A 20,638-nucleotide genomic window follows, 5' to 3' on the forward strand; every position below is an offset into this window, starting at 1 on the left:
CTATGTGGGCTGACACCTGAGCTACCCACTGGGCAACATAACAACTGCATTAGAAATCCAAGGCTTGATACAGATATTGTTCTAATGAATTAATGTCTGCGGATCTTTGCAAATATCTACTTGCATTCATGGTCACTGTCAATACAGAATCAAAGGTAAGACAATATAGGTCGGTACAAATGGTCTGTTTCTTATATCTACCATACCTGATCAGCAAATTTTTTTATAACTCAGTAAAACAGCAATAGTTTTCTTTTTTCTTACCTATATAATACATCATAGTGTTTATTTTCCTTTATCAATGTAATTTTGCTCTCATGTAAATTGATTTTCCCTGTTAGTGTCCATCATTTCCAAACTAAGACAAAAGAAACAATGATAAAAATGATTTATTTCAAATTTCAAGGGAAATCAATAGCCCCTTGGCCAGTGTTTTGCAGTACAATTTCTGCTAGATCACTCATTTACTCCCTATGAGTGCTGCATGTAAACTGCTTGCTATCTTGCCTTGGAGTCCAATTAACGCTTCAGATGAAAATAAATTTGTTTCCACACAGCCATTTTGGGGCTATCTGTCTACTATATATATATATATATATATATATATATATATATATATATATATATATATATATATATATATATATATATATATTATTCACAGTAATTCACAGTAAAAGCAGGCACTATGGAAGAACATCAATAATCTAGTACAATGCTTAATAAATCTTAGCTGTGCTTTATTTATGAATTGATAATGATTTCTGTAATATCTCCCTCACTGTAAAACAAAGTGTTGTATTACTAAACAGATGTAATCACTATTGGTAATGTAGCAGGGAGGCAGCGCAATATTCATAAAGCATTAGCCAGCCAAAAGATATGTTGAAGTTATTTATATCTACCAGCCGGATAAGCCCAATATCCACAACGACCCTACTATACAGTATTTTTTTATATGGGCACTTTACTTATGCAGTATTTCTCAATGTTATCCTCTGCCTACGGTCCTGAAATTAACTCCTATATTCCTGCATGTCTACACCAAATGCAAGACGCATGTACATGTTCAGTCACATCAAGCAAGGCCTTTATAGCACAGCAGATAACTCAACCCTGTCACATGACTGCAGTTGAACACAGATAACAATCACTGGACAGATGTTGCTCCCAATTTGCACATAAAGTAAACTGCATATTTTTTAATTGCTTACATGTAAGGCAGAAATTGGATTTTGTTATCAGGTGTGTCATAAAGGTTTTGCTCAGCATGGCTCATATACCCTAACTGCAGCATCTGCATGCAGGGATGAGAATAATAGTGTAATACAATTAGGATTTTGTTTCAGGATCATGGGCAAAGCAAGTAAATAAACATATCAATCAATCAATCTTTATTTTATATAGCATCTTTCATAGTGGACCACCCTCACAAAGCGCTTTTCAAGAAGCAGTAACAACAAAAAAATACATACTACTTTAAATACTGTACTAATAATAGCATAATACATGAAATAGTAACACTAATACATCAGCTAATAGAGGATATGGAAAGCAATAGAGAACAGGTGGGTCTGAGAGTTGATTTAAAGCAAGCGACAGTGGGAGCATCACACACCAAAGCTGGTAGAGAGTTCCAAAGAGTCAGAGCCATGAAGCTAAACAAGGATTCTCCAAGTGCGGTGCACTTTTGCTTGGGGGTAATATGCAGCCCAGAGTCGGAGGACCCCAGCTTGCTGGCAGGGACATAGCGGGACATAGAGTTGAGGAGGTACTCTGGACTTGTGTGATGAAGGGCATTATAGTTGAGCAGGATAGTTTTGAAAGTAATCCTGAACTTTACAGGTAGCCATCTGCAGCCGGGCAAGATGGAAGGGGAGATGTGATCACATTTTTATCATCTGGTAAGGATCCTGGCAGTGGCATTCTGAACTAGCTGCAATCGGTTTATGGTGTGTGCTGGGAGACCACCATATAGAGAGTTGCAGTAGTGGAGTCGAGAGGAGACAAATGCATGACAAAGTATCTCTGCATCCAGGAGGGAAAGGTAGGGATGGACTTTGGAGATGTTTCAAAGATGGTAGAAGGAAGATTTGACCACGGAGGAGATGTGGGCATCAAAGGAGAGGTTGCTGTCAAGAAGTACACCAAGGATTCCTACTGTGGGGGAAGGCAGCAGCAGACCGATTCTGATGTTCAGGGCAGCTATATTGAGATTCATAAGTTGAGTTTTATATTGTAATAGAAGGAGTTCAGATTTGCTAGTGTTCTGCTTAAAAAAATTGGCAGACCTATAGTACATTACAAGCTATTGCACTTATTCAATAAGTTGTATAACAAAGTTAAATTAGTAGGATCATAATGAAACTTTTTTCTGTAGATCTAAAGCTCAACAAATAGTCAAATAAGGCTTGTCACGGTTATTAAAAAAAATGTTTTAGAAACTTTTGGTGGAAAATTATAAAGTTGTGCCCATGATTAAGCAATGGTACCCATGCACAGGACAGGTAGAGAATACAAACCTTTGGCAGTAATAAGCCAACACTGACCATTATGTGCCAGTGACATTATCAACCTGCATTTTATTTTTGTTTTATTTGGATTTTTTTTTTTTTTTTTTTTTTATGGGGAAGCAATTCCTAGTAAAAATATATGAAGATATTACTTCCAGCTTCTGGTGATGAGGTCTCAAGCAGGCTATAATGAATTATGGACAGATTTTTTAAACTTGTGTTTTTCCAGTATCATTTAATACAATATAATTTGTGTTTTTCCAGTATCATTCTTTTTTCTGTTTTTTTTGCTGAATTTATTTTAATGTTTTTTGATTTGATTAAAACTGGACAAATTATGCCTGATGTGACGAGACACCCACTGAATCACTGCTAATTGAATTAAGTCCACGAGCTACCTGTTGTGTGACTGATGCAGATATGGAACTGTAGAATTGTAAAAGCATGCTGCTAAAGACATCAGCCAAATCTAAACAGTGCTCTAACCAAGATAAGTCAGACCATAAAACTAAAATGACACCTGAGGGATGAAGCTGTTTAATAGGGAACATCAGGGAACTATTTGGTATTGAAGCTTATAAGTTGATGAAATAGATGTGTTAAATTAAATGTAGTTATGTGTTTCCTGTACAGCAGCAACAAGAGCCTGAGAATACAATAGTACTCTACTGGCAGAGAAATGACCAATTGGGAATCAGCCCACTGTTTTACAACTGAGGATTCTACATTAAGATGGGAGATACACTTGGGGGAACTGAAGATGTGAAAGCTATACCTTATCCCTCATGTGGTATAAGGTATGACAGGATGAATATACAGTACAGTAAGGCATACAAATTATAGACGACCATTCAGATGTTTCTTTAGCCTGAAGATGACACTGCTGTGGCACACATCATATGTTCCAACCATTTGAAATAAATACTATTAGTTACCAGAGGTTCCTTTGAGGGTTTTCTCTGTTTAGCACCGGAAAGAGACAAAGCAGAGGATTTCTAGGATATGGTGTTGAATCATGCCAGGACTTCACTGGTCTACCAACCTAATAATGGCCAACCTTGACTGCATGAAGATGAATGGGCTAATTAAGATAAGAACATAATATTTGTTCTACAATGTAAGTGGGAACCTTTTCATTAGATTCAAAGTGCCGCAATTTAAATTTTTAGAAATTCAGGGTGAATAATTGCTTCCAATAATTTGTGGTGTCCTACTATACTGTTAATTTGAATGACAATAAGACTCATTGGTGTTGGTTTCTGCATTCTTACATATTCTTGCTTTCTGCACATAAGTTTTCAATTATTTATCCATTTATGAAATGGTGTTTTGATATTGTTGTAAAATTTTAAAAGAGGCATTTTAAACTTGGGCTTATAAGGCACACTCCTTTTTTTTCAGAAAGCACAAAATGTAGAAGGCAGTGCTATGAGCTGAATATGTGTTTCATGATTAAATAAAATTATTACTAGGATAAATGAATATCTGCAGAAGCAGCAGCCCCCTGAACACGGTTGAGAGGTAGCACAGAAGCCTAACGATCCTGGTACTTAGGAGTCTATGAAGGGGCTGATGAATTTATTATATAATGGAAGGAAGTATATTATGTGAAAGTTCAGGAAGTGGCTTTGTCAATCACAAATGCAATCTAGTTTCTATCAGCCAGGGTGATAGATGACAAAAACTACTGTACTAGAAAGTTAAAAACTGCCTGCACTGATGAGGCTGATTATCTTAATTAACTAACTCAATTCCGAAGCCATAATTCTTGCAGCCAGCTGTATAATTTAGTCATATGTTCCCTACCACGATTCCAGTTTAAAAAAAAAAAGAAAATGAAAGAAAACAGTTTGAAGACAGAAACTATGCAAAACAGTATGACAAACAGTATTACAATATGTGAATGGCATTACGTATTGCAGGCTACAGTATTGTAGCTGCTCAATAGTACAACCAGAATACTTTTGTTATTGGGAAAGAATAGTATTTGTCTTATGTAAAAATGTCCCTTAAAAATGTCACCTAATTAAGTTAGTGTCAGTCAACCTAGTTAATGAATATTTTTCAAATGACATTTTTGTGTGACAAGTGTTGCACTCTTTTGGTATATACATCATGGTGTGGATACTGAAATAGGAATAAGCAGACTTAATTTATTAAGTGAGAGTAAAAAAGATATACTGCATTTGTTACATAGACAGGACTAAGCTATCCTCCAATTCAGCACTCTTGAATTTATATTTTATTAAGCAGTGACTTTTGCAGCGCTTCTTTTTCATTATGAATTATTTGTACCAAAGTCCATTCAAAAGCCATCAGTTAACAACAGGCAATTAAGTCACCACTTTAAGTAAATTTATCATTGTTCATTTCTGATTATTTTTTCATAAAATGTCTTCGGAGACAAGTCTACGAAATGTATTAATGACCAGACGTGTCACACAATGCCTTTAGGACTTAAACTGGTTCTTCTGATTATGAATTAATTATGCAAAAATAGACTGTGTAACAGCGTGGACCTGAAATCCCATCAGGCAAGTGACTAGCAGCCAAATAGCATGTGCACCTTTTTCAGCTGTTTGCATATTATGACAGGATGTTTTCTAATTAGCAAATTTCACACAAATGGTGTGCATGTCCTCCTACAATGTCCATTGCTCCTATGAATCTCCTGCTGCAAGCCCTAGAAAACAGGTTCTTTTCATAAGATACAGATACTCAGATCTTCACTAGTTTGTTTTCCACCTGAATACTGTAGTACATTGCATGTACATTATCTGCTTTTCTCCCCCTGCACTTACACTGTATTTGTAAATTCTTTCCACATTATACATTTCTGAAAAGTAGTCACATCTACTGGAAGCTATGACATAAAACATTGCAACATTATTGTATAGCCTTTAATTACAGAAATGTTCTCTGAATACTACAAAGATGTAAGAGTTGCAGTCTCAGCTGCATGATCCTGGCCTAACCAACTGTCCACATGTTCATGAACATGGCAACTCTCCTGGTTACTGGTACTAGATTTTTTTCTGGATTTTTTACTAAGCTACGAGCTCAGTAATACATCTTTTTTGCTGAGGCTCACAAATCCAGATATGGCAATGCACAGGGATCTTGCTTGCAAACAATTAAATGGAATATGGCAGAATTGTGTAGTGCATACAGCTGATCTCCATTTCAGGGATTCTGCATGATACAGAAGGCTTAACGTGCACAATGCTATCGTATGGAAATGGTGAGTTCTTTTGGGCTAAGCTAATTTAATCTAAACCCACAGACAACTGAAAGTACTATGTAGTGGTCCCTGAGGTATAATTATATTTTGATTATTTTTAAGTACGCATTCGCTGAATGTTACGAGATGTCAACTATCTAAGAACATGGTGTGGCTTCAGTTAATTATCAAACCAATTTGAAAAAACAAAGCAACTGTGCAAAGGCATTCTAATATAAACGTCAGTCATCAGATCGTTTGAAGGAAGCCTGGAGAGTTAAGAGTGCAGTATATGAACATAATAACTGCATTGGCATCAGTAGCCTCAAAATACTACAGCACATTCTCTGTCTATTTTGTTTTCATTCCAGATGCTTGCAAATCCATACAATGAAAGAATATACCTAATATAAGATATTTTGATGGCCGTGCTTGACAGATATTTTTTTTATCGGTACTCGACAGCAGTCTGCCAGGCACGCCAGAATCCAAGGAAATACTTTGGTGTCTTGAAACCCACACCAATCCTATTAGAGTGGATTATAGCGAGCATTACGATGCACTGCCACAGGACTGCAGGTATGTGATTGTAAATCCTAGTAAAAGAATAGTAATAACATCCTCTATTTTGGAGCTATGGGAATTTTTAGCACTCATTATGATACAGGATGACAAAGCTTGGCAATTTGAGAGAGGAATACTGTACTCTAAAGGTTAGCTATGGCAGCAATACTGAAGAGCTTCCTCAATCCTGGTTCCATCAGTACCTGGGACTGCCACTACAGGTTCCTCTTAGTAGTGTCAACTTAGGGGCCAATGCTGGTAATTCATTAAGCACTTTAACATCATGTAAATATTAATCATATTTTAGGTGCTTCCAATAGGTGCAACCCAATGATTGGCAAGGAAAGGATTAATATCTTACCTCAATCCACTACGTCCCCACTGTGCACCAAAGTTCCCTACAGCCAGCCTCTCCACTTATCTGTGAGCTAATTTATGGGCTGGGGTACCTCAAAAGGCAAGACCAAAAGCTAAAGATTGTAGTGTAACATTTGTATACTGTAGTAGTGTTATCCAGTCTGAGCTTTAATAATTTAATAATTAATCTATCACATGAGTTTTCTGACTGAAACTATAGTAAGTTGTGTTGCTTCTTTTCACTACACAAGAAGATCACACAGCTGACAGTAAAGCAGAATATACTCCCCCAATCTAAATCACAGGGTGTGAATTTGAAGAGAGCATCAATCAAACTGCATTCCATATACTGAAACAGCTGACCTGGCTCATTTGCCAAATTCCCCAGAACATTTTACTTTTCAAGCTTAATTGCTGTCATGCCATTGTACAGTGGATGGAAAGGTGTATGATGTATTAGAGGACTGTAATTGCTGATGTAGTTTTTGTATAGTGGTGGATGAGTTCTTGAGAAACTCACCATCACTTCAGACATAAGCCATCTGAAATCTGAACAAGTTCTCATTTGACATGGGAAAAAAAAAAAAAAAAGATTTCAGTTTGGAACAAAAAGGTTGCACTATAAATAATTCTAATTCCGATAATTGCATCTATTGTGTAAGAAAAATGCCACAGCAGTTATCTCAATGCATAATCGTCTTAATGCAGTATTACTATACGATGGAATGGTGTTACCTGTGTTTTGTGGTTTACGTGTGTTCTGAAATGTTTGATGTGAGCCCCTACTCACACTTGGATAAGTAAAGAATATCTTTAGCTTGTTAAATTCTGTTTATTTAACTTTCTTTTTTTTTTGTTGAATTTTCCTGTATTCTGAGCCAAGCCATAAAAGCTTACTGGAAGCCCATGAAAGACTTTAAGATGTTTCCAAACAATTCAAGCAGCAACAACTTTGGCTTACATACTTCTCTGTGTTAAAATGATAGTAACTTGCAATAACTGCATCAGCGACTGAGGGCATTCTTGTCGGATATGAAGTTAACTGAGTTAAAATTATAAAATAACTCTAGCGTCACTGTGGGTTATAAAGACTGGGGGAGTATCTATTGTTTTGGGTTTATATGTATAAAGGCAGGATTGCTGTCTTCAAAATGATATATTATATTCTAAAAATAAAGATATTTTGTGATGAAACTGTAGCCAGTCACTTGTCATGTTTTTTTCCCCATTTGTTTTCTTCTTTTTTTTTATTCTTTAATAATACTAGGTATATACAATCCTGTCTATAAACCAGTGCTTTTAACTCATTATTTATAATACAGTGTCTTGCTGAGAGGTAAGGAGAACCTCATTCCCCACCAGACTTCACTGAGTATCTTTTCTTTAAATAAGATACAGCACAATATGCCAGCTATGGTCTTTTAGACATTTGTTGCAAAAATGCATTACGCTGATGATATAATGAGATTACAAACTATCACAATATTTTACCAATGTGAAGGATAAGGATGAGCCAATAAACCCTGGGCTAAATGATTTGTTGAACATCTATTGAAATAATCGAGTGTGTCATACGACAGATAACCACTACAATGACCATCTGTGTGATAAAGGATCAGAAAAAAACGAATTAATGCTTAAAAATTGGGTATGCTTCATCTCCAGCCTAGCAGGAATATCCAGTTTTGTCTCTTCATGACTTTTGAAGGAACCACAAATGATAACAGAACTAATTAAAAGTTGGACATTACTATTCATTATGTCATATACACCTTCATTTCTTCTTTTTTTTTTTTTACTTCAGCATAATCATACACCCAAACTCTATAAAGATAACCCCTTAGAAAAAGGAACAGTTTTTTTTTTTTTTTTTTTCCCCCACAGTTCATTTCAATCCTATAAAATATATACACTATGGTTTAATGAATTCATTCTTCATTAGAATTCTTTCTTATTTCAAATTACAACACATAATTCAATTTGGAAAATTAGGGAACTTAATTCTGATCAACTCTACAAAGCACCCCAAGGTTGACTGTAGACCTTAACCATAGTGTACAAAACAAATGATTTTAAGAAATAAATAAAAAATTGCCCCTAACAATCTATTCAGATCTTTTATAAATCGATCAAATAATGAAATTACTTGTGTCAAATACATCTTTATGGGGAATATATCACTAATATGAAACAATTTGAATTACATAATAGAACTGAAGAGTGTAATTAACAGTATCATCTATTATCACACCTAGCCTGATTAACACAGCACAAACTCTCTTAGAAGTTTTTAAAAAAAGAAGATATATATATATATATATATATATATATATATATATATATATATATATATATATATATATATATACATATACACACACACACACACACACACACACACACCAGTAGGCAATATCTTCTTTTTTTAAAAACTAATTGATGGCCAGATCGGCACTGGAGGTCTTCCAGGACATGTGCACTAATATTGCTTGGCGATTGTAAGATGTCATTACAAGCAGCTAACAATGCCTCTTTTTCCCTGTTTTATTTAGTCCTTGCAAAAGCTTTGCACAAAATCAATAACGTGTGCTGGTTCCAAGGCATTGGATCTTGTATAGAGATACTTATCAGAAATCAATCAGCCCTGTTCCACTTCTGATTACAGCACTGCAGATCGTCAACAGACAACACCAAAGAATGAATCTCTCATAGCGACATAAGGACACAGCTACAGGGGTGATAACATTATAGATGCCACAATACACAGCAGGTCTATAAAACACCAGCCTCCCTTTCCATGCAGCCACAGGACAGTTCACCCTTTCATCCATTTCTTCATTAGTGCTTCAGTACAGTCTATTAAAATAGATTACAATCATTTAAATAGCTTTTTTTAGGCTTTAATAGAAAATCTGGGATTAAAAACACAAAAGTTACATTATATATGTTCAAGAGCCTGACAAAGAGGTCTTACACAGCAAGTGACCAATACATCACTTTTAAGCATCTTCAATCTGGAAGTGGCTCTCCCACTTGAATTGGTTAATTCTGCTGTTTTCTAAAGGTTTTGAAATAGACGATACAAGTCCCAAGCCACTGAACCATTTAATGATTTCCTTTTCAAAAAGCCCTGATACAATGATAATTTCATATATAGCTGATTAAAATGTAGCACAGCTTTATGAGACGGCTGCTGTTGTCTCTCCAATATGGTTTTAGATTCATCCACATGTAATTATTTCAGTGGATTTGTTTCTGGAAGCAATAACTGCATGCAAAGTATAGAACACAATGTTTCACTATTATTACAAAACTATAGCATCAACTATCACTGCTACTCATATTATAAATTCAATTTGAGTTGCTGATAAGAGAAATGCATTTAGAGTAGGTTGTTATTTTGTAGTTCAGTTCATTTTTTTGGTGTTAACTTACATGCAAGAATAGCATTTACCGAATTGTTATTATTATTATTATTATTATTATTATTATTATTATTATTATTTATTATTATTACTGTTGTACAAGGTGAATGATAATTCTTATAAACTTCAGTGTTTTACAGTCTTAATATACACTGCGTGGCATGAGCCCTGTGTATAATAAGATTAGGTGGTGGTGCGAAACCCAGGTATAATAAGATTGCCTGTGTGTAATAAGATTGATGATTATACTGCAAACCAAAATTAAAAAAAAAAAAAAAAAAAAAACTACCAACAGTACATGAACACAACAAAACACTGTCAATACCAAAAAAAACAACAATGGCTGGCAGATTTAAAGCTGCAGATTTAAAGCTGTATCCACAGAAGAGAGGGAGAGCAGAGTACGCAAGTACAATAAGCAACATACATTGTGTCAGACATTGCCTCAGCCGTTTGGGATGTCAGGCCCTCAGAAATCACCCAACTCCACCCTCCAAAAAAGTCATTTTCTACTCTTCGTTTCTTAGCAATAATACATGTAGTTTCTTGTTTTACTTTTTATTTTGAATTTTGTTTTCCAATGTTATTCTCAATACTTCTTCAACTGTTAAAAATAAATATCTCAAAATAGCACTGTTGTGGTTTATGTCACCAGAAACCCTCAATAGAATTACAGCCTTATTATGCACAGTTCTGTGTACAGTATTCCTTATATTATTATTATTATTATTATTATTATTATTATTATTATTATTATTATTATTATTATTATTATTATTATTATACATACTTGTAAGTGGTTGTGGATATGGAAATAAATGTGTATATACAGCCAAAAGAAACTCAATTCTGTCTATTTAAATGTTAGACTACAAAGCTGGGTTAGCCTATGCACGGATGCAAAGGGTAACCATGGGATCTGTTTTGTCACCTCAGAAGTGACACTAGATAAAAGTGCAAATGAGGCATGGGAAGATGAGACAATGAAGAAGGATGAACCTCTCTGTATATTCCAATCAGCCCTCGCTGGCTTCCAGTCAAGATGCATCTCTCTCTCTCTCTCTCTCTCTCTCTCTCTCTCTCTCTCTCTCTCTCTCTCTCTCTCTCTATATATATATATATATATATATATATATATATATATATAGATAGAGAGAGAGAGAGAGAGAGAGAGAGAGAGAGAGAGAGAGAGAGAAAGTTACTTTATGTAATCTTGCTGCAATAATTTAAGTATTAAAATATTGCTTATTTTTTCAATCGGGGGTACTTCTAAGCGTCATGGGGGTACACTGGAGAAATGCACAAATATATATATTAAAAAAAAGTCAAACTAAATAATGATCTTCAACTGATTTTGTAATGGTATTATATATTATCTAAACCACTGTGCATAAATATTACATTTTTGTTTCGAAGCTAAAAGTGAATCGCAGATTAAAAAAAACAACAAAAAAAAAACAGAATCTATCAAGTCCGCACTGTCCACCTGTACGCATGTGATTTTGACTGAGTGGATTTCTACTCTGATATACAGGTGAAGCAGGCGTCTGGCGATTGTTCCTATGTAGAGCACTCTGTGCTGCTCATGAGCTTTGCTGTTTTCAACTTGTCATATCAGTGAAGCACAGTATTTCTGCGTTTTTTAGAAGTATAACTGCTCCGGTAAACATGACTAATAATCATAATATCCATACTTTGTTTTCGGTGTTTGAAATGGATACAGAAAGTGAAAAGTGACAGAAGGTTATACAGAGTCCCTTTGGATAATTGCTGTCTTTAATAAAATACAAGTTTATCACTGTTAGTTATCATAGTTTTATCTTGAGGTTGATGTTTTTGATACTGTAAACATTTTAAATGGCACACATAATTATGCTGAGATGGGAAGTAAATGTTAACGTGATGAACATTTAAAGTGCAGGCTGTTTTCTATTATTTACAATTCTTTGTAGAATAGAAATGGAATACAAGTGTTTCCAAAGAGATTTAATTCTGTGCATACAGCAAACATGTAATTAAAAGTTCTAAGAATGACACCTACTATTTGGTATTCTGTTCTGAACCAGCAGTTTGTCAGTCGCAAAATGTTGTGACAAATGATATATTAAATTAACAGAAAAAAAGAAATGTGTTAATCAGATTAGTCTGCCTTTTATTGCAATGTGGTACCATTCAGGTCACAACAATTGTAAAAGGGTACTTTAGCTGAAACCTCCAGTCAGTTTCAAAAACAGGTTGAAAACCCCTGTGCTACATGAAAGCATTACAGTTGTTGTTAGAAATGATTGATGACACGTTTCTGCATTTGTGACTATGCTGGAGTGCCACTCTCAATGCTTTAGGTAAAGGGAACACATTATTTTATTTATTTGTGTTATATAAACTGCACAGTTAATAAATACTGGCACATATGTTATGTAGTCCTGCTAATTTAATACATACTGGCTCACGAGATGTATTGGTCTCTTCAAAGCAATCCCATGCATGGATATGGTTTAAAAATCAATTATATAGCACAGAGTTAAATACTATAGTTGCAATAGTCGCAAACCAGTTGCAAAAAAGTCGGAAGTCTTAGGTGAAATGTACTAAACAAGCGCAATGCTATTTGCAACTTGTTAGGGAATGTTTTGCAGTAGCAGTTTGCTTTGCAATTTAAGCTTAGATGAATATATAATTTTGGGCGTTCCTGCATAAACTCGCAAACAGGCAGAGGAGTGCAAATGAGGGTTCTCAATTATTATAATGAAATGGACAAAAGATGCCAACAATTCAGACACTTACAATTGCATCAATTTGTTAATTGTTGCTGGCATTTCCTAGTCTGCTTTTCTCGTGCGCTGCCAGTTGTGCACATTGCTTTTTTGAGGCAAACACTTAAGTATCTAATTTTCACGGAAGTCAGGGTGTACTTACAAGCCTTGACAACACATTTCTATGACATTTCTGCTTCCCCCAGTGTGTTGGGAGCAATAGACTGCACACATGTGCCACTAACCCCTCCAGCTGATTCTGAGCAGCTGTATAGGACCATGACCTATTTTGTCTCAACTGTCTAGGCTACTAAGTAGCCAAGTTAAAAATTATAATAATACAAAAAAAACTAAACGCTAAAATCATTTACTTTCAATTTAAAATAATCTTGTATTTGTATTGTACACTAATGTGTACAATGCAGCAGCATAATTTATTTTGTGTTACCGGTATTGTATTGTATTGTTTTTAAACCTGATGTCAGACAAACATGTCCAGTTTAGCAAGGGGCTACTGTATGATTATGTAAAGCTTTTTGGTGTGAAGGTGGGGGCCCACTATAGAAACTGCCTTTAATTTTTTTTTATATATATATATATATATATATATATATATATATATATATATATATATATATATATATATATATATATATAAAAAACATTTATAGTATTAAAATAGGCAAAATGAAGACAGAACAGAATGCATTGTACAGATGACATTTACATTTAACAAAAACAATGTTACTTTGATTTTTGCAACCTTGCATGTATAGACATTATTCGGACACCCTCTGCTGAAGCAAATAACAACTCAACTCCCGCTATTTATTTGAACAATATCACACCACTCTCGCAATATATAATGCTAGACACCTCGTTAAGATGCAACAAATATTTAAATTACTATATTGCGGCTGTCTTCATTAACATATTGTAGTGAGCAGGCGGGTCACGCATTCTACCACCACCTGTCGGACAGCCTCCCCACTAACACGGCAGGACAATAACACAACCAGGAGGCTCATTTGCATGAGTGGCGGAGAGGAGCATCATGGGAGGTTCTGGTTTGGCCAGTGGCACTTATCTAAATGCTCCAGGACATTGTAAATAAATGTAAATAGTTGTGTACTGTTCCCCGTGTACCTGTTCTGTGTAATATTGGTACATAGTGTCAGTGCCACCGTAAGTGGCAGCAGAGTGTAAGAGTCTCTGCTAACTGTAAGACTTACTGTACTTACTGTAATGTAAGGATTGTTGGAATTGCTGTTAGCAAGCTTCTAAACATGAAACTGATTTCCTGTCTCTGCATTCTGAACCACATAAAGCAAAAATGTACAATATTTTCTTTTAGGACATACGACAAAATATTAGCTTTGCGAAGTGATGCAACGAAAATGCAAATTGCGGTATGTTTGCACTGTGACCGGCCCATCTTAGAACACATACCCCATATATATATATATATATAGACACCCCTCCCCCGGTTATATCGCCCCTCGTTATACTGCGGATTCGGATATATCACAGTCCTGGAGTTGGCTCCCCATTTTTACTGTCTAACTGCGTATGCCTTAGTTGCAATATACATAGGCACTTAGAATTACAGTTTGTTTTAACAAACAACAATATACAAAACAATTAAGAACAAAGCATTAATATTGTACTGTTATCATATACACACGCGTTGCACAATAACACAAAGCAAATTAAATATCTACTTGCTGAAGTAGTTTTTATTATAGCCAACAAGGTGTTCACTTGTGGCAGCAATGCACTAGCAAAAGTTACAAGGCAGTGACGTCAGCTCCCTAGCAACAAGCTTCCTATGTTGGGAATGGATTATATGGTTTGTGCATTTGAGAAAGGTGAGGAAGACTCATGAAATTAATTGGAGACTGACGCTGATGAGAAGCAGTTACCCTCCGCTGTATGAATTAAAATGGTGTGCTGCTTTTTAGACAAAAAATGAGAAAAAGTAGGTTGCGAGGGAGTGGTTGTACAGTATTTGTTAGCCTATTTGTTTTTCTATGGGTCTTTCGCTATATCGTGTCCCTCAATATATAGCGGATTTATATTGGACCCTGACACCCGTGATATATCGAGTGGGTGGTGCATATATATGGTGTCAGGGTCCAATATAAATATAACAGATGTGCTCATGTTACATTTAGCAACAGTGACAATTATTTTGAAAAACCTTACTTTCAATTCTATGTGCCTATATAGAAATGTATAGGCTTTAACATATACACGTAGGCTATTCTTTATTGCAGATTGTTATTTACATCCTTAATACAGTCTTTAGTTATTTATATGCTTGTGCAAAAAGCTTTAAATGCACACCATGTGTTTATATGATTGGACTTCACGTCGGGAAAGGTGTACAGCACTGCATGCATTTCTATGAGGTAATCATCCCATAATATCGAAGATGTAATGCTTTCTGCCATTTGTACAATACATTTACAGTTCCTTTAAAACACTGATACATTACATTAGCATTTCAACTGGTTTCATTAATGAGTGGAACGTAATATTCATTGGATTCAGATAAACAAATTATATTCATCTATCTGATTTCAGTGAAAAGCACACAGTAGCTTATAAAAATATGATTTCCCATTAATTGTTTAAATAATTTACTAACTGCGGACCGTGTCGATTAAATCTAGACTGTCTAATGTCATAACAAAGGTTGCCATTCACTTGTAATGATGTTTGAATTGGATAGGGGCCATTTACTATTATTAGGGATAATTGTAGGCAAGGTACAAAGCACAGAAAGCATTCAAAACAGCCCATTTTCTACAGCTTGCAAGACTAAATCTTTGGAATAATTCTGGCAGGATAAGGTAGTACTTTACAGCATGTTTCAATGTGTCTCTGGAACATTGAAAAGCAAATGAACCAAACGCAAGTGCAAACTCAATCGAGATGACAAAAATCATTTGCTTATGCCAAATATTTATAATACTGGTGCCAATAAATTGCAACACTGTTGGTCTGACTAGCTAATGGAAAGAGTTTTAAGTCTTGGGCTATGCAGGTAGTTTCTCTCTGCATCCATGCTTCTCCGGTTTCATTTAATATGGCATTGTCTCTCATAGTCTTGGTGTCAGCCAACGACCTCTACGTTACAATGCATTAACACGTTTTGAGAAAAAAAGAACATTTGATTTTTCTTCAACAACACATATTTTCGAAAAACAAATATCAAGTAATTAAACTTAAAATGGAAGAAAATATAAAAGGATCCTGTTCCTAAGGAAAACTTATTTAAACATGCTGAAAAAAGGTGATTTTTTTATTTTTATTTTAATAAAAGCATGTCACTGATTGACGCTTGTCTTCTTTTTCTGAAGATGCCATTTAAAAACAAAACAAAAACAACAACAGCTTAAAGAAGTGGTACAACACAAGCTAAGCATGAAGTTTATTTTACGTTTAAGACACAGTACCCCTTTAAAACAGCTGGAATCAAATTGCCTTATATACTGTTAACTACTATGATTCCCCTACAACAGCTATAAAATCCAAAAGGGAGAAGGAGGAGATTACAGGTGTCACCAAATGCTGTAGGTAAGAAAAAAGACCCACCATGACCTGCTCGCAGGGAGGCAGGGGACTTGTAGATTTCAACAGGCACCGAGTGATGTTTGCTGCCTTGAAAGTGATTCACATGATGAGATCCTAGGCTTGAAGCCCCCCACGCCACTCCTAAAAAACAACTGAAAGACAAGGGAACTATCCAAAAAGCCAAGCGAACAGCGACGGCAAGAGAGCCAGTGCTTGAATTGTAAAACATTCTCTGGCACACCATGTTCCCCGAGTTGAAAGAAGTCTCTGCAAGCAGCTCCCTGTTTGTCGGACCCTCACAAAGCCACACAGCCCATGACACTAGTTTGTCATCGTTTCTCTTTTAAAAAAAATAAATCTTCTCCTCATCCTCTGTTAGGAAATCCACATCACTGTAGAGTAATAATAGCAATCCAGTCTCTAATTTTCTGCCTCAGTTGAGTGAAGAACAAATGAAGATCCACTATAAATTAGCTACAGCAACATCAGAATAAAAAATTTAAAAAAAGATTACTAGCACTCCACTTTGGAACTAAGATCACCCAAGTTTTTTTTTTTTTTTTTTTTTAATTTTATTTAAAGGATATCCAAAACAATCCACAGGATACAAAGCGTCTCCTCTATGATAAAGAGATGCTAAAGCAAGCCCCGTTACTTCAGACAGAAATGGCAATCCAGGCTGAACACACACTGTAACACTCACAGACCCTCAGCCTCGCCAAGGCTACTCATTAGCTTCCTGCTCCTGGAATCTGAATGGACACGCGCTATTGACAATAACACAAGAGGATGCTATTTAGTGGATATGAAAGAGACTGGAACAGACCACGCTGCTGAGGAGAGGGCTATGCAAATCTGCAGTCTCCAAACAGCAAATCACTGAAGCCTAGATGCAATGCAGAGGAAGAGCCTATTTGGAAAAGGGGATGTACAAGCCAGCACTGCTATTGTAGCAATACCTTTTCAGTGCTATATGTTGCAAAAAGGTCCTTAGATGAAACACATAATAAATTTAACAGACAGCAATAGCCTGCAAGAATGCAGAGTGTGATTTTCTTCATCCCCTGTGAGTAACATATAAAGTATATACTCCCCACCTAGTTTGCTTTAGTTGTTCCAGTGCCTTGGGAAGCTTATGCACGTTACAAAGAAATGGACAAAACCTGCACATAAGGCACTTAAACTAAATCAGTTGAATATGCTTAGGTACAGTGTACTCATCCATCTAATATAATGACCCCTTTAATTCTCCACCCTCCAGGCTAAACTAAAAAAGAACCCAATAATCTACATGTTTTATGCTTGCGCATCAACCACAAAGCTTTTACACCAACCAGTTTCAGTTATGTTTCTTTTAAAAATCTTAAAACCAGATATCCGTCTCACATAAATTAACAACAACACAATAGAGATTAATTTTGTCTACAGTGTGGAATTCAGGTAATCGACAAGAGGATGCCAGGTTATTTATAACAAATTAATATAACAAATTATTATCTTAAATGTTTGCTATCTATTTAAAACAGATACACACAGAATAATTGAGAGTAAATAGCTTTAAACTCAAACCAGTGGGGTGCAAATAGAAAAAAGAGATGATACATAATCTGAAAACTTTTTGATATGCATTTTAATCTTAATATTAATATCTTGCTATTCGTGCCATAAAAAAAAAAAACAACAAAAAACAGGTTTTGTTTTAGAAAATGTGATTGCTCCTGCCATTTATGTATCTTCAGCTACAAAGAAGTCAAGACAGCAAACATGACATAGGGAATTTAATGTTCCTCCCTACAATCTCAAGCTGTCTGTTCACATATTAAACATTGCAGCTGCTTCTAGCAGACTTCACAGAATGTACCAGGGTAACGTTTCAGATGGTTTTGAAGGTACGTCAAACTATAAAAGAACCTAGTAAACAGTCCCCAATAAATTAGCATGTGGTATATAGTTGTTATTATTATTGCGATTATAATGATATCCTAAAACCACGATACAGCAGATTACTCTAATATTGATACTTAAATAACATCTAAGTAACTACTATAGAATAAAGATTACATATCTTTATTCCTGATTTGTATTTTTTTTTTTTTTTTAAATCCACAACAGTTACTATTATGCTGGCCAAATTAAACTTGATCCGAGCATGGATTTGTGCATTGGGGAATGCAAAAGCCTGTACCTTGCAGAACAGAAAGGTGATTCAATTAAAATGATAGACAGCGGTATAGAAATACTTCTATATCCTGAACTAGTTTTTTTGCGCTGGAAATGCAATATTATTAGAAATATTTTAAAGAAAAAATAATACGAAAGAGACATTTTATAGGTGTCTTTTTCTGCATATGTATGTTTCCTCTTACACAGAACCAAAAAAAAAAAAAAAAAAAACTATTTTCTACTCGAACAAGCAAAGTTCAAATCACCCTGAAAAGATAGTACCCTCAAAAAAATCACCCATCCACTTTATAAAATATCTACATACATTTTAACGATAATCATTTACAACTGACATATGCAAATCCAATACACACAAAGTGGCTGTCCTGTTTTGTCTGTTTTTATTAATTAATTAATTAATTTATTTATGTATTTTATGCAGGGTATTGAGGATGCAATCACTTATCCTCTATCATGTTATTTCAATTTAAATGTATTTTTACTTGTTGTTCGGCTCCACCTGGTGGTTATATTGTGTAATTCCTATTTTTAAAGGGATTTTAAATTAAAATTCAAGAAACATGTACGTAAATAGCGTCTTACATCCCGGGTAATAATAATATTATAATAATAATTATTATTATTATTATTATTATTATTATTATTATTGATGTTTCCATTCAGTTCACTAGAACACATTTCATACAACTCATTTCTCTGTCTATTGGGGCATTATTTGGAGAATGTGCACCGACAGTCTATGTTGATCTATCCTTAGTCTCTTCAGTAGAACTCTCCACTCCAGCTGTATTCACAAAGCAATCAGATTTTATAGTTCGTCTCATAATTTCACCCTTGCATCGTCAGCAGACTGCGATGCATACTAGGTAACCTTATTCCTTTCTTGTTTAACAGCAGCTTGAAATTTAATGTTTTTTGTATTATTATTATTATTATTATTTTATTATTATTATTATTATTATTATTATAAAGCAAAAAACGTGCTTGAAATTTAAAGTTTATTTTAAGTTGAAAGCAAAAGGCGATGGGCCGGGTCGGGCCTGGCCGGTTCCACAGACAATACAGAATCATACCACTCGGGTTGATTATTTCCATTGCATTCAACACTTCATTGTTTATATAAAAATACAAATCTCATCTGTACACTACAGTTGTGCAACACAGGTAATGCACTGAAGAATCGGTAGCATGTTACCCAGCTAGCGTGTTACCCAGCTAGCATGTTACTCCAGCACTAGCCAGATAGGCCTGTCTGATGAAAAAAGTGTTAGGAAGCCATTAAACTAATTGAATGGATATTATTGACATTCTGCGAAAAACAGATGGCCTTCCAAGTAAATGGCTGTAAAAAGAGGGATGAGACCCACCCCACCAGCTCATTGGTTTAATTGTGTCTCAGTATAAAGGATTGGTGGGTTCTGACAGTTAATTTTAACAGGACTTTATTACACACATTCAGTAACAGCCAGATAAAATCCATGACTCTACTTATTCATCTGTAGCTCAAGTTCGCAACCAGTTCATTTCAAAATGAGTAGTACTAGAAACAATTAATAATACTAGAAACCTTTTAAAGTCTGTGTGAGTGGAATTAAAAGAGTCATGATAATTACTCACTAGGCAGTGCAATAACTGGATGCATGGATGAAAGACAATATACTGGCATGTAAGAAATAAGAGCAAGGAGGGACGTGGCACAGCAGGTTTCAAATTTGGCACAGGTCACAGGTAAAATCAGATAGCGGCTTCAACTTAGCCACAGGAGGGTACAGGTTCAAGTCGCTCAACCCTCTCAGTCTCAGCTTGAGAGGGCTGAATGAGAGGGAGTATGCAGGTACGCTTGCAGGGCTGTGAGGAGAAGCTGTTCTGGCACCTGCGTGCACCGTGCCTAAGTATGGCATTGTCCTCAATCACCAAACTAATAAATACTTGTTTTTTGTATTTCTTGCACACAGTATAGTAGTCGTTTTCAAGGAAAGGACAGCCATTGATTATTATTATTATTATTATTATTATTATTATTATTATTATTATTATTATTAT

The 20,638-nt window shown here is 35.2% G+C and overlaps 1 protein-coding gene across 28 annotated transcripts in view; it reads right to left on the reverse strand.

The window, feature by feature from the left end:
• Window positions 1-20,638, reverse strand: part of LOC121316704 (neurexin-1-like) — a 442,910-nt gene that overhangs the window by 174,956 nt on the left and 247,316 nt on the right. For 4 of the 28 annotated variants that reach the window (XM_041251799.1, XM_041251797.1, XM_041251796.1 and 1 more), the window contains exon 1: window positions 16,433-17,247. The exons of the other annotated variants lie outside the window; for them this stretch is intronic. In XM_041251799.1, coding sequence (XP_041107733.1) covers window positions 16,433-16,655 — 223 coding nt within the window. In that variant the 5' untranslated portion in view covers window positions 16,656-17,247. Of the gene's footprint in view, window positions 1-16,432; window positions 17,248-20,638 lie in introns of those variants that run through there. 28 annotated transcript variants of the gene reach the window in all.

Source organism: Polyodon spathula, chromosome 6 (assembly GCF_017654505.1).
Source record: "Polyodon spathula isolate WHYD16114869_AA chromosome 6, ASM1765450v1, whole genome shotgun sequence".
Classification (NCBI taxonomy): domain Eukaryota; kingdom Metazoa; phylum Chordata; class Actinopteri; order Acipenseriformes; family Polyodontidae; genus Polyodon; species Polyodon spathula.